The sequence below is a fragment of the Odocoileus virginianus genome, chromosome 23, assembly GCF_023699985.2.
Source record: "Odocoileus virginianus isolate 20LAN1187 ecotype Illinois chromosome 23, Ovbor_1.2, whole genome shotgun sequence".
NCBI lineage: Eukaryota > Metazoa > Chordata > Mammalia > Artiodactyla > Cervidae > Odocoileus > Odocoileus virginianus.
In genome coordinates this window covers 20,392,174-20,407,750 of record NC_069696.1, presented here as the reverse complement: position 1 = coordinate 20,407,750, position 15,577 = coordinate 20,392,174, and the positions used below count along the sequence as shown (strand labels likewise).

Sequence of the window (15,577 nt, the reverse complement as noted above, 5' to 3'; positions counted from 1 at the left end):
GGTATTTGGTTTGCAACATTTTTATTGTTCTGCCTTGAAGTTCATATTTTTTTCTGGGTGAGATTTCTGTTTCACATTAAGGAAGCTATATGGTTTATCTTAAAAGTCATTTTCTAATATTGCTAGTTTTACCTTCTGAAAATTCTTTTAGTTGGTAAAATCTGGCACATTTCATGTGTTAGCTGCATCTGCAGGAAAGGAGAAATCAGTCGATTCTGGTAGGTTTTTGAGACCCAGGTTTGATCCCTGGGTGGGATGATCCCCTGGACAAAGGAATGGCTACCCGTTCCAATGTTGCCTGGAGAATGCCATGGACAGAGGAGCCTGGTGGGCTACAGTCCATGGGGTCACTAAGACGCAACTGAGCAACACACTCCTGGTTTTTTTAAAATGTTTGCTCTAGTTAAATCACTGCTATGAAAAATAAGTCTGATACAAACTTTCAGTCAGGTGTAAGGATAAATATTGATCCTTTATCATAAAGTGTCACTTTATTACACATTAATTGCTCCTTACACCATTCTGAAGTTCCTTTAAGGGACTGTACAGTGTGAATTAAGGATCACCACATGGCATGGAATCAGCATAAAGCCCGAGTTGACACCTAAGTTTCTCTTTCAATTCTCATTTTGTATATCCTAGTTTGTGCTCTTTATTAAAATATCTCCCTATTTAGCAGGGAGACTTTTATTAAGCTATTTTTTGCTGCATTCAAGCAATTCTTCAGACACAGAAGATACCCAGTCACCACCCCATGGATAACTGCACGTTTCTGTTTTGTCCTGAACTCAAAACGAGCAGGTCTAACACCTGGCAATGTTCCTCAGCCAGAACCAGTTTGGAGGAGAGACCTGATGGCAGGACTTGTGGAGCTCAAAGCTGTTGCCAAGCAGAGCTATGGATAACTTCACTCCCAGGTCCCGGGTGTGATGCGGAAGCTTTACACTCCTGGATAATAAGGACTTTTGGTGAAGGAGGGAACTAGGACTTTGGTGAGACCAAAGTAACTACCTACTCCAGGTCTTTTGTCTCTAAGAAGGCCTGTAATTGGCTTCCCGGGTGGCTCAGCGATAAATAATCTGCCTGCAGCTCAGGAGCTGCAGGAGACACAGGTTTGATCCAGCATTCTCGCCTGGAGACAAGAGGACAGAGGACATGGACAGAGGAGCCTGCCAGGCTTCAGTCCATAGGTTCACAAAGAGTCAGACTTGACTGAAGGGACTTAGGAAAATACACACATGCACAGGCCTGTAGTTGGCTGTGAAGGAAAAGTCAAGAGGACAGGACAAGTGGCCAGGCCTGGATGAGCAGAGGAGTTTTCCTTAATCAACCTGTTCATTTTACTAAGGATGAGTAACCAGTAGAGAGAGGTTGGAGAATGAGAGGGTAATTGATAATTTGAGGTACCTAAGAGTCGGGAGGCATGTAGGAGTACAAACTGTTTATTCCATATTGTTACTGAGAACCTGCTGGGAGCTAGGCGCTTGCTGGGAAAGAAGTAAGAATATTAGATAACGTCTCTACTATCATGGGCCTTCAAGAAATTTCAGGAGAGAAACATAAATGTCTATACTGCTTCTGAGTTAACACCTACAGTACAAGACAGCAAATACCATATGGTATTTACCAGTGCTAATTTTTTTAAGAATTTATTATTTTTTTAACCACTAATAAACAATCTGGAAAAAAATAATCTGAGGGCTATACGTGCTGTGTGCTGGTAAAGATATATTCATCAGAACTTTAAGATTTTTATGTTACCTTCTTATAGAGAAGCTATTAAAAATGAAAATGTTTCTCTGAACATTTAAAAATACTAAATATCAACTGATTACCTTCATGGTGCTACAACCAAAGAGAGAAAACATTTTCCTTAAAATTTTTCAAAGAAAAAACCATGGGTCCCCAAATCTGTTTTTTTTTTTGACCTGTTATCCTATACAGAGTATTTTCCCTTGTTAACCATCTGAAGCCTAAAAATAAGATGTTTTCTATTGTCACCATGATCCACAGAATTATACCACATGTGCAGGAGATAAGTAACTGATATGTAGGAGACTTAACATTATAAACATGATGTGAGGGAATTCCCTGGAGGTCCAATAGTTAGGACTCCAAACTTTCACTGCTGAGGATGCTGGTTTGATCCCTGGTTGGGGAACCAAAGATCTCAACAGCCAAAAAAATTTTTTTAATTAAAAAAAAGAAAAAACTGTGAGATGCAAAAGATGATTTAAGGATCTTTTTTAACAATATTTTGTGAGGAAAAGTAGAATGCTGTAGTGTTTATATTCATTGAATCTTAGGAAAAATTAGAGTCCAAAAAAGAAGAGTTAACTACACTATTCATTATCACTGCACCCAGCAACCTTGCCCCAGTAAACTGGGGAGTGAGATAAAGGAACAAGGAAGGCGACAGCCAAAGTTACGGCAGGTCAAGGGGAAAGAAAGAACTTTAGTTTATCTCTGAAATCTTGCCTGGTTTCATGAAATATACCACCGACAAATGAAAAGGGCTTATTATCTTCACAAAGGCCTGGCTTTTTACAGTGAGTTGATAAAGGTTGCCATATTTAAGAACTTACTATGAAGCAAACCCATACCTTCAAATAAAATCTATTGACTTCCTTATGTGAGGAGGGAATTAAAATACAGGTAGAGAACAAATCCAACATCTGTTTCTAGGATCATTCTTCTTGCAGAGTAACCCAGATCGCAGGAGGAAGTCCTTTTAAATCCTTATTTGTACTGAGTTTACCCATAAAATACATGTTCATTTGAAAGACTTGAGGGGTAACATATGAAAGTAAAGTATGACATGAAAATATCACTTTTATGGAGAGAAAAACCAAATAGAGCAACAGGGGTTGTTTAAGAAGATGCTTTGTGTTTATTACTTCTTATTTTTGTTTCCACCAATAAAGCACAACAGGGGTCGGCAAAATTTCCATAGATATCTGGGGCTCCGGGAGCTACAGAGTTGCTGCCACAAACCTGCCTTTGCAGCGTGAAACCTGTAGTACCTTCGGGTGACCAGGTGTACTCCACGGCCAAAAGGGACCCAGGAGGGAAACGTGAGCAAGTTGACTTGCAAGGGAGCCAGGAGACCTCTGACGGCTGGAGGCCAAGCATGCTGTTTTTCCGTTGGCAGGGTCTTGAAAGGTGGTCCCCAGGGCGAGTCAGGGGTGCAGGTCATGGAGACAGCGTGCATTCTGGGCGCATGGCTGAAGCGGAGGCCATTGGACATCCTCTCCCCCTCACTGCTTACCCACCAGCACCACACAGCAGCAGCCTGAGCCAGTGACAGTCACCTTCCTGCCTGCAAAGGCCCTCAGGTGCCCTCTTCCAACAGAGCCTGGAATCGCGCTTCTGCTAGGAAGACTGGCCCAGAAGAACGCCAACTATTATCACGGAGCCCACCCTGACATTGGAATTTGGGGCTCAGAAGCAATACATGTAAAACTGGCATGGAGAGCATAAAGAAAACTCAATCTTTTTACTTCCACTATCACAACCTGGTTATAAAATTGTCAGCACAAACCTCCTTTCATGAAAATATATAGAATATTGCTCAAGCTCTTTCTGTCAGGTAGTCACTAGGGTAGGTGCATTAGCTGATGATAAAATGTATGTTTGTCACTTTTGCTCTTTTTTAAAAGAAATTTATTGGAGTATAGTTGATTTACAATGTTGGGTTAGTTTCAGGTGTATAGCAAAGTGCTTCAGTTATAGGTATACACATATCCACTCTTTTTTAGATTCTTTTCCCATATAGGTCATTACAGAGTATTGACTAGAGTTCCCTGTGCTATGTAGCAGGTCCTTATTACTTATCTATTTTATGTATATAGTAATGTGTATACATTAATTCCAGTCTCCAAATTTATCCTTCCCCCTCTTTACCCCGTGCCAATCACATTAGCTTACAGGTATTATCTGATGATAGAATTTGTGTGTGTGTGTGTGTGTGTGTGTGTGTGCGTGTGTGTGATTTTTGTTCTCAAAAAATCTCATGAGAACTGCAGTTGACTGGCTGACTCTGTTAGGGGGTTGTTAAACAGAACAAAGCTAAAAACTGAGAAATAAGCAAAAAATATCAATACTCAGAAACTCTGACAGAGCCAGTGGTACTCACTAAAAAAAATTTCCGGTGCTCTTCTGCATTTTCCAGGTTTCTTTACAGTGAGATTAAGCATGAACTAGTTCTTTGCGGAAGAAAAGTAGGGTGGGTGTGAGTTCCCTGTATTCCAGCCCGATGCTGATGGAAGAGACAGAAAGGACTGCTGCAGGGGTGACAACTGGCATATCTATGAAAACACGGCAGAACAGGCTGCCATCTATAAACTTTATCGACTTCATTTAAGGGCTACTTATGCGGGAAACTTCAGGAACACAGCAATTCCATCTATCCTGTTTGCTCTTACTAGAACGCTGAGTATCAAGGGTTTTGTGTAAACTTTCGGGTAACCTTTGTCTCCTGGAAGGGTCGGGTGACATTCCCATGGCAGAGGGTGCCGGCTCACGTTATATTTGAACAAGTAAGGGTCTGCCGCTCCAGATTGCCTGTTTACATGATTCCACCATGTTCTATGTCTCCAGGAGGCTGAACTGTAGAGACTGCCTCAACAGGTTTTCTTAGCTTTTGGCATCCTTTTAGGCTGGGTGATAAACAGGGTATTGGAGGGAGAGAGGAATATGAGGTCATGGAATTAAGAATGCCCTGGCCCCTCCCCACATGGCTGCCATGGGTTAACTTTTCCTGACTCCCCGTCACTCGGGCCCCTCACAGTACCTACTCCTGACAGGTCTGGCGGTCGTTCCCCTTCACTCCATCAGCCGAGGGGTGGGAGCGGAGCCCAGCTGTCACCATTCCTTCCATGTGCTTTCCTTGCACGCTGCTTACATCACTGTCAGCAGTCCTTTTATTAAATTGTCCTCAAATCACCACATTTGGGCATGCCATCTGTTTCCTGGCAGGATCCTGGCTGACTTAGCATCTGAATAAATATAGGATGTATTGAATAAATAATATATGAGAGAGAGAAGTCACTGAATACAGATAACAAATGTGCTAATATTATAAAACTCTCAGAATAGTGTTTGCTGTGTTTAGTTGCTCAACCGTATACAACGCTTTGTGACCCCATGAACTGTAGCCTGTCGGGCTCCTCTGTCCATGAGATTCTCCAGGCAAGAATACTGGAGTGAGTTGCCATGCCCTCCTCCAGGGCATCTTCCTGGCCCAGAGATCAAACCTGGCTCTCCTGTCTCCTGCATTGGCAGCTGGGTTCTTTACCACTAGCGCCACCTGGGAAGCTCGGAACTGCTTTACATGTATTCATTTATTTAATCCTCACAACAACCCTGTGAGGCAGCTGTCATTTTACAGATGTGCCCACTGAGGTAAAGAATGATGTGATAATTTGCTTGGGGTTACACAATTAAGGGAGCAGAAACTCAAACCTCAGCAGTGGACTGGGGAGGGCGGTGTGGAATGGAGGGAATTGGTCTGGGGTGGAACAGCTGGGGACGAAACCCCAGGGAGATAACCTATGGTGATCTTAAGTAGGGAGGTGAAGTTTGATGTTCAGGAGGTAGGTGGGGGCTGCACACCATAAATACAAAAGGGAAGGGAAAAACTGAAGGAGAAAATCGAAGCTAATACGCACAACAATAGCAATAACTTATCGAGGTCTTACCATACTAGACGCTAAAAACCTTATGATAGAAGACACAGTTTTACTCCACTTTTATACATGAGAAAACCAAGACTTAGCAAGCTTATAAATAAATGCCTAGATTTCTACTGGTGTGAATGTTTTTTTTTTTTTTTTTTTGCTGGCATGAGTTCAAATGAGAATAACTTACTGGTTTCTATTTGGGCTGGAAAATGGGAAGAAGGATATTGGAAGAGGGAGAAAAGTGAGTGGTTATGGTATTTACTTGATATATTTAGTTAAACATTGGGTTGGCCAAAAAAAGTTTGTTCGGGTTTTTCGTACCATCTGATGGAAAAATCCAAAGGAATTTTTTAGCCAACCCAATACATAAAAATTATGCACAATTTTATGTATATAAAGCATATATAAATGTAATTTAAATTTAAAACAATTTATTGTTAGAAGTACATGGATCATCACATGAAAAACAGCAAGACATTGTGTCCCCTATATGAACACACAAAAAGATAAATTCAAGAGAAGAAGTTCCTTGACAAACATAGGGGGATGGTGTCAGAGGATCTGAAGTACATAAAGTGAGACTTTTAAAGTTTAAAGTACTTAAACATGGGACTGAAACACCCACAGTCAGTAGTTCCCTCTTTCAAGTGGTGCTTGGACATTGCCAACATCTACCCTGGATATCTCTGTCTACTTCCGCTGGTCAGCAAGCCCTCTTCTCTGGGTCACATTTTTTTTTTTTTTCTTCAGCTTTGAGAGAGGGGCAAGCAGCCCATGACAGATCGAAACTGGCCTGGACCATCAGCTAGATCTTGGTGTTGCTAGGAGTTGGCCTGACATAGATGCACCATAGTATTCTGTGAAACAGAACCATTTCACACCACACCAACACCACATACAGCCATTCTGCCATGAAAAACTGAAATGAAAACAAGAGTTCTCTGTATCAACACTGTTGCTTTGTCGCTCAGTTGTGTCTGACTCTGCGACCCCATGGACTGTAGCCTGCCAGGCTCCTCTGTCCATGAAATTCTCCAGGCAAGAACACTGGAGTGGGCTGCCAGCTCCTCCTCCAGGGGATACTCCCTGACTCAGGGATCGAACCCAAGTTTCCTACATCTCCTGGCAGGCAGACTCTTCACCGCTGAGCCCATCAGGGAAGCCCTCTCTCTATATCATGTTTGTGTTGGTTATTCAGTCGTTGTCTGACTCTTTGCCACCCCATGAACTGTAGCCCTCCAGGCTCCTGTGTTCATGGGATTCTCCAGGTAAGGAAACTGGAGTGGGTTGCCATTCCATTCTCCAGGGGATCTTTCCAACCCAGGGATCAAACCTGGGTCACCTGCATTGCAGGTGGATTCTTTACCACCAGGGAAGTCCCTCTGTATCATAGCTGAATATACACACATACATGAGCATTGTCCAAATCAGAAAAACATGAGCATTGTCCAAACCACCAAAATGACCAGACTCCTGGGCAGGCCCATATGCATTAGCATCTTCACCTATTACAGCTTTAGCCTCATTTCCTTCCTTGTACCTGATTAGCTGTTTTAAGACACCAAATCTAAGACTTATCTCCTCTGTTTCCAACAGTATGGAATCCTGGGCAAAGTCCCAGCCCTATAACCTATACACAAACTCCAGCCCTATAACTCTTTCCAATATTTTAATGAAACACCTCACACCTTCCCAGTATGTGTGCTCCCTGCTACAAAGAGCAACAAACCCAACTTGTTAAAATACTGGTTTGTTCTTGGTGGGCTCTGGCTGAAGGGTAAAGACAAAAATACAGACTCAGCTAAAGGGCTCATACTCGGACCAGGATTCTCAATGCAGCAATGTTGTGAACATCTGGGACCCCTTGTGATTCCCTCTGTAGGAGATGCCAGGGCTGGTAAGTTCATGTGCAAGTGAGTTCCTATAGTTTGCTGAAACACTGTAGTGTTGAGTCTGTTTTATTTCCCTGGGAATAAGATCTCTTAGAATTTGACTGATTAGTGTTCTTTAGTAAAATTGTTTTCAGTCTTCTATTCCTGCTTTCATTATCGTTAGCTTGCTTAATAATTAGTGTTGTGTGTAAGAGGCACAGTCCATAGGGTTAGAAGCTTAATAAGTCTGAGCTGAACTGAACCTCTGAGGGCTGAGTTCAGAAGTTCTCCTCAGAACATGACCTTCGGACCAATTTTGCTTCAGGTCACCATTTCTAAATCGGATGAAGACTTCTTCATTCTTATCTTTGTGTGTCTGAGAACTGCTCCATTTAGTTTTGTCTGCCTGGACCCACAACTAGTAATGACTGACCATTGGCCAGGTTCTGGGATCAGAAGTTACACATATTTACAAACCATTATATTCCTCCTTATCCGTTGTCACAATCTAAAACCTCACCTCCTCCAGGCCATACACTGACCTCTCTAATAGACTCAATTTCAACAGGAATATTTTAGAGCAGCAGTGACCACTTGGGCTTTTGACATGAAGATAGCTCATTTGAGATGCATTAATATTTCAAGACAGAAAGCAAATAAACCTTCATAAGCATACTGCTTGTCTGGTTTGCCTAAAAGAAAGATAATTTTGTTTAATGTAGGCCTTATCCCTCCTTTGTTTCTATAATTTGGAGCAAAGTAGTGCTAACTTTTTAATTGCATGGCTTGACAAAATTATCAAAGATCCCAGTTACTATTGTTGCTTCTTATCCTGCATACAGATTTTTCAGAAGATAGGTAAGGTGGTCTGGTAGTCCCATCTCTTTAAGAATTTTCCCTTTATATATATATATATATACACACACACACACACACACACATAAAATATATATACATGTGTATGTATATATATATATATATATACACACACACACATATGCTAAAATGGGGCTTTCCTGGTGGTTCAGATGGTAAAGAATCTGCTTGCAATGCAGAAGACCGGGATTTGATCCCTGGGTTAGGAAGATCCCCTAAATTTCTCACCTACTCCAGCATTCTTGCTGGAGAATCTCCATGGACAGAGGAGACGGGCGGGCTACAGTCCATGGGGTTGCAAAGAATTGGACACTACTGAGCAATCGACATGCACACATATATTAAAATGTGTTTTTCAGTACCTATAAACACTTTTTTCTCTCCTTGAAAACAAAATAAAGCCTTACAGTGATAATTTCATATCTTCTTGAAGCCAGCTGGTTTCTTTTTTAAGTTTTGTTTTTTTCCTCTTACTCTCCATTTCCCTCTCATGGCAAACTAAGCAGTTAAACATCAATGAATTAAGTTTGTCAGCGTCAAATTTCTCATGCTTTAATCATTCTAAAATACCTACATTGGCTTTATGAATTAATAAATTGCTCTAACACAATACTGTAAATCAACTATAGATCAATAAAAAAATAAGTTGCCACTGTTTCCATAACTTAAGATTAAAACAATTAAAATTAAAACTGATTAAAGTTAAAATATGTAAAAAGCTATTTAAATAAATGGGGTGATAACAAAAGATGTATTTTTAAATGGTTCTTAGCCAATATTCTTCTGGGCTTTTTCAAAAAAGTGTTTTTTTGTCACCACAGAAATATACCTCTAATTTCTGTATGTGCAGTGTGAAAATGCATAGGGGAAAAGTACATCTCCATTCCAGGGCCACTAGTAAAGTGAGCCAACTGGCTAGCTTTCACTGGGTCATTACTGTTTAGTCTCTAAGTCATGTCCGACTCTTCTGTGACCTCATGGACTGTAGCCCACCAAGGCTCCTCTGTTCATGGAATTTCCCAGACAAGAATAAGGGAGCAGGTGGCCATTTCCTTCTCCAGGGGATCTCCCTGACCCAGGAATCAAACCCACATCTCCTGCATTGGCAGGCGGATTCTTTATTGCTGTCACCAGGGAAACTTCTGGGTAGGAAAATGTAATAACTTCTATAGAACACATCCCAGTTATATGTAAAAGTAAAGGCAACTTAAGTAGAGTCAGGGAGAACAGTGATAGATCCAAATTGTGAAAAATCTCTATCCCTTGATTTTTCTGCAGGCCACGTCCTCTCATCTCTGAATGGCTCCTCTTGCTTGACAGTGGATTAGACCTGTCCCATCCCCACTTGCCCTGTCTGCGGTTTCCTAGAGATTCACTGGTACATCTCTCTACATCTATATTCCCTCTGGATGATTTTACCCGTGCAGACCATTGTTAATCATGATTCCCAAATTTTTACCTCCAGGCCAGACCTTTTCCTCTGGTTACGCTTACATCTGGCCATAGGTACTGTCTGTCTCCTGTACTTCCGTGCATGCTGTCTTCCTAGCACACCCTGTCACATCAGACACACTCTTGCACTGGACTCATCTCAGGCACCACCCTCCCCACCAGGCCGAGGGACACAGGTGCCTCCTCCCCGTACCTGTAACACCCTGACCATCTCCTTTTCTTAACATGTGGTTTGCTAGATCATGATCATCTTTCTCATTACATTGTCATCATTTTTCTTGACAGTGGATTATCAATCATGGGCACAATATGTAATATACACTCAATAAGTTGTTGAACAAATGGGTTCCATTTGTAATCTGAGTGGATGCACTTAACCTATTAATTCCAAACTAGGTTGTCTTTGGAGCGGGAGATACAAATTCAGGTTCACAAAGTTAATTTTGCTATTTATGACTCTTTTCTGTTCTAGACTGAGTTGTAGATGTTCTATAATTAGTAAACAGCCACTAAGCTTGTTTTTAGGTGAGATATCAAAAAAAATCACAGAATTACTAGAATGCCAGATGCTTATTAACTTCAATAGGTCCCATCACAACTGCCACTTGCTCTAAATCCAGTTTCACATACTATTAGTTACTATTCATTGAGTGCATTTCTATACAGGAAACTTGGTGCCTTCATTCACATTATTTCTAATCTTCCTTTAAACTCACTGATGTAACTCTATTATGCCCAGTTAATAGATGAAACTGACATTTAAAGAAATTGAGTAGCATTTCCAAAATCACTCAGCTACTGAGGAGATGAGTGGATTTGAACCCAAGTCTCATTCCAAGAGAGTAAGTTCTTAAATATTGTGGCGTATGACCTTTCAACCATCGGAAAGAAATTTGTGAAGAGTTTGCGTATAGTCATCAACAATTATGGGGCCAGACTAAACCTTTTGATTCCAGGCAGGTAAAACTAAGCAGACCAGTTCTCAGAGACACAAAGACAAGACTGGCCCTGCAGGAAAAGCAAAGAGGAACAAATCCTGGCCAAGTCACAATGAGCCACACTGAATGGCTTATCTCCATGGGAAAGTGCATGTGTGTCTACACACACAGCTATGGATTAGAAATCTACTAAAGACCAGAATTCAGGCCTCACCAGTTTCTATCCTAAATCTTTTTCCACTGGGTCTCATGCTTGAAAAAAACATTGGCCTTTTAAGTTAATGATCATATATTGGCAAAAACTGTTTGTGCATAGAAGATTCGCAGGCTGAATTGATTTGGCAAGGGGTAACCTCCTCAGAGAATGAGATGGCCGGATGGCATCACTAATGAAATGGACATGAACCTGGGCCAGCTCCAGGAGATAGGGAGGGACAGGGAGGCCTGGCGTACCTCAGTCCATGGGTCCAAAAGAGTCAGACATGACTGGGCAACTGAACAACAACAAATGCATTTTTAACTGCCAATAAAGTATTCAGGTTTAAAAAGCTCTCAAAAACAGAATCGGTGAGGTTAAAATGGACTGACTGAATCATGCAGCAGGGGAAGTATTCGAGGGGAGCCTATGAATCTCTGGCACAGTGGTGGTCGAGATAGGGTGATAATGGGGTCGTCAGTGCACTGACATCTGTGAATCTTGCCTGTTTTTATCTTCAGGTAACAGGGTTAGACTTCTGTGAAACTTTAGAGAGAAGTTTTTTTTTAAAATTTTATAAATGTCTTATCCTTATTTCCTTACCATTTGGTAATAATCTTAGAGATGCCTCAAATTTTTTAGGAAATTAAGATGTAAATGTCAAAACCAGCAACTGATACACACTTTTTTTCTTCTCCACCATGCCACAAGGCAGTAATAACGAGAACTATTCCTAACAACTGGGCATTAAGAATAACAACAAAATATTCGTTAGTTACCTCTACTTTAACCTATAAAAGTAAGCCCATATCCCCGTAGAAACTGGTACTTCTATTTACTGAGCATCCAATATCTGGCATGGAATAAAGGAACAATCTCGGTCATCAAAATAGCTATTGTGACTATTTTACAGGAGGAGGTCTTCTGAATAGGTGGGAAGTGGAATAAACAGTCGGACGCCTTGGAAACTGCCCAAGGTATGTACCCTTGGGGTCTATTCTCTTTTGGACGTAGGGGGCAATAACCTGCCTCCTAAAAGGCAGTATGTGTGGCCTGACCTTTGTATATACTTCAAACTTGATCACAAGGGATAAGCAATCCCAACATCCATTCCACAAGCAATAGAGACACAAGTAGTAGCAGAAACTGAAGGGGAATCCTTTCCTTGACGGTCACTTATTTGTTTATTCCTGGTCTTCAGTTACCCAGAAAAAAAAAAGTAAACTTCAGGAGTGGAAATCTAGTTGGTTTCATAGACCGGGTACCCTCATCACCCATTGCAGGGGTTAACAGCCATCTGTTACTCTGGCTAAGCCATGAGAAAATCACCATGGGAAAAGAATAAAAGCAAAATATAGCAATACAGCATAACCCAAATAAAAGTACGTCGGGTTGATCAGTTGGGGTTGTCATACCCTACTAAGCTAAGGAAAAACATAGTGTGGACCTTGGAACACTGAGTCAGCGCAAGTTCAGAACGCTGCTTGTGCACACACTAAGATGTTTTCCCAAGGCATATGTGGGTCTATGACCTCCAGCTAGGTGATAGCCCTTGTACAAGAAAATAACAAAGATAGCTTAAAGTAATCAATAAAATGGGAGACGTGACTGGGGACATAGGAGGCTGACTTCATCGTGGCACAACAGATACTTTCTGCTTGCCAAGACACTAAATAAAAGTGAAGTGGCTCTGAGGAACAGGGCTCTTGACCCAAGAGGTCTTGAGTCCCCCGGTCCCATCTTTAAAACTTTAATTCTGTCTCTAGTGTCTTTTCCCCAAACTGTGCGGTTGACCACTTTCGACCCCTACCTGCTGTGCTGGCCACAGCAACCCATTACTGTGCATGGCACACAGAGTTTCTCAGTAAATGCTGGAAAAGAAATAAAAGTCCACGCCGAGAAAACGGGCCAACTACTACCATTGATGGTAGAAAACATATCCTTTTCTTTTCCCCAGAATGACATCAACTCTGACTTAAGGAAAAGATGAATCTAAATATGTGAAATCTAAATAAACGAGGATCTCTTTTGTAGGCCAGGAGGAAGCTTGTAGAAAAGGGGGAAATGGAAGGGTCAATCTAAGACAGACAGGGTTGTTACTGTGTAACTTTTAAATGTAAATTCCTGATGAGAAATGTTTCTCCCCATAACATCTGTCCTTGCCTTTCCTCACATCTCACATATTTATGAAAGCCTTACTGCTCCATTAAGCAACACAAACCCAATAGGTGTTGGTGGAATGCGGTCATTACCTCAGGCCCAGTGGTAGAACACAAGGGACCTTAAGAGGGGGATTTGTTGTTATAAAGCAAAATCAAACCAATTACCTTTCCAAAGGGATATGATATTGTGGAAATAAGACCACTATGAAGCTAGAAACTTGAGAAAGTCATTTTAAAAGCTCCTCAGGTATAGGTAACTCATGACTGAAGGCGCTGCACTATTACACAACATGAGTGTCAGCGCAACAAATTTCCAACTTCATGACTCAGGCTTCTGTACCACAGATATTACTGGATGGTTCCTTCATTTTAAAGAAATGTGAACATAAGCGTGCACACAAAAATATCTGACACCCCAAACAAGAAAACAGAACAGCTGTCAGGCTTAGAAAAATCTGTTAAATTGACACTCTGTCGTCAAAGCTACTCTTCCAAGCTGCAAAGTTATTCTCCCTTCTGAAGTGTGGCCGGACAGACAACCTCCTGCCCAAGACCACATCGTCATCACTATCTCTTTCCTAGAACTGGTTCCGGAACTGTTCCCCTGAGGGCAGGGGAGCACAGGCCCCGGGAGGCGGATGTAAAAACAACTCGCTCAGCCTCTTCCGCACCTACTCGGCGTCGCCTCTGCCTCCAGGCGATCAGGGAGAGCCCCCGACTCTGTCCACCTCCACGCCACTGGGTCCCTTCTGGTCTCCCTTTGTCCACCCGTAGCGCCTCGAGGGTGACTGCGGAACAAAGCTGCCCAGAAGTGGCTCAAGCCGACCCACCAGTACCTCTTCCAAAGGTCTCCCGGTCGCCCCTGGGTCTCCCGGCAGGGCCCCGCGACTACACAGCTCTCTCGACCAGACGATTTTCACCGACTTTATTGGGCCCCCGACCCAGTTGGTCTCCTCGCCGCCCACCTCCCCACTAGATGGCTCCGGCCCTCCATAACATCAAGCATATTAAAAAACACTGCGGGCGGGGCGGCTCTGGAGAGAGCCCTTGCTGGGGAAGCCGGCTCCCCTGTGGCGGCATCAGGGTCACTTGCTCTTCGTCTTCTGACTCTCCGTCTTCTTGGGCAGCAGCACGGCCTGGATGTTGGGCAGGACGCCGCCCTGAGCGATGGTCACTTTCCCCAGAAGCTTGTTTAGCTCTTCGTCGTTGCGGATGGCGAGCTGCAGGTGGCGAGGGATTATCCTGGTCTTCTTGTTGTCCCGCGCGGCGTTGCCAGCCAACTCCAGGATCTCCGCCGTCAGGTATTCCAACACCGCGGCCAGGTACACCGGGGCCCCGGCGCCCACTCGCTCAGCGTAGTTACCCTTGCGTAGCAGTCTGTGCACTCGGCCCACTGGGAACTGCAGGCCCGCGCGGGAGGACCTGGACTTGGCCTTTGCCCGCACTTTGCCGCCCTGCTTTCCGCGACCAGACATGTTTGTCTCTCGCCTAAAACTCCAGCGAGAGGAAAAAAACCAGCGATCCGGTTGCTAGTACAGGAATGCAACGTACCACACCGGAACTGCCTCTACCAACACTTTGCTGACACTAGGCAGCGCCTTCCCATTGGGCTCCGCAACATCCTTGGCTCCGGTGACCAATGACAGGCAGGCTCTTCCCCCAATTAGCACGCTGGCAGAAGGACCGCCTTCTCCAGCTCTCTCCAATCAAAAGGGCAAACTGCTAAGCCTTCATTTACATAACACCTCATATGAATACCTAGGTCCGCGTGTTCCATGGTTGGGGTTCCTTTGAATTTATTGCGTTCGGTTGAATTTAGCGGATTCTGAGGTTTCAATGTCCTCTCTCGCTTTCAGGGAAAGAATGTTTTAAGATTTAAGGAACCCCGGGTAAGAAACAGAAAAATCAGGAAGGAGAGTTACTCCTTAGTTAACTTAGTCAACAAATACTAAGCACTCAAGCAAGAAATGCCTCTAGCAGTTCGGGCTGGGTATGCCCGAAATTTTCGACACATTACCTTTATTATTATTGACACCTTAAAAAAAAAAAATCCTTGTAAGCAAAAGAGATCTCTAACTTGAAAATGTTCTAACCTTGATTTCTTAGTAAATACTTAAAAAACAATACTATTTTACCATTACAAGAATTCTGACTCTTCCAAACTCTTCTTTGTTTTGAATCAAACATTAAAATCATGCGGTACAATTTGACTATTTAGAACTTCACCGCCGCCCCCGCCCCCCACCCCCAGCCATCCAGTGTTCTGAGGGTTCTTTTAATTCTGCTTTAACAACAACAATAACAGTGTCTTTTTTGTGCTATAGAGATGGGTGAGGGCCACAAAGCTTTTCTACTGGAAAGGCTTATTCGTCAGGACTAGGTACAGGGAGCACAATTTACC

At 42.8% G+C, this 15,577-nt stretch overlaps 1 protein-coding gene across 1 annotated transcript; it reads right to left on the bottom strand.

Moving 5' to 3' along the window:
- Positions 1 to 14,084: 14,084 nt before the first annotated feature.
- On the bottom strand, positions 14,085 to 14,781 carry H2AJ (H2A.J histone). The gene has a single exon (XM_020887307.2). It carries the CDS (start codon positions 14,649 to 14,651, stop codon positions 14,262 to 14,264), a length of 390 nt encoding a protein of 129 aa, XP_020742966.1. The 5' UTR covers positions 14,652 to 14,781; the 3' UTR covers positions 14,085 to 14,261.
- Positions 14,782 to 15,577: the final 796 nt, after the last annotated feature.

Bases quoted from the DNA above. Each gene is read 5' to 3' on its own strand.
- H2AJ (XM_020887307.2), bottom strand. From the start codon at position 14,651: ATGTCTGGTCGCGGAAAGCAGGGCGGCAAAGTGCGGGCAAAGGCCAAG.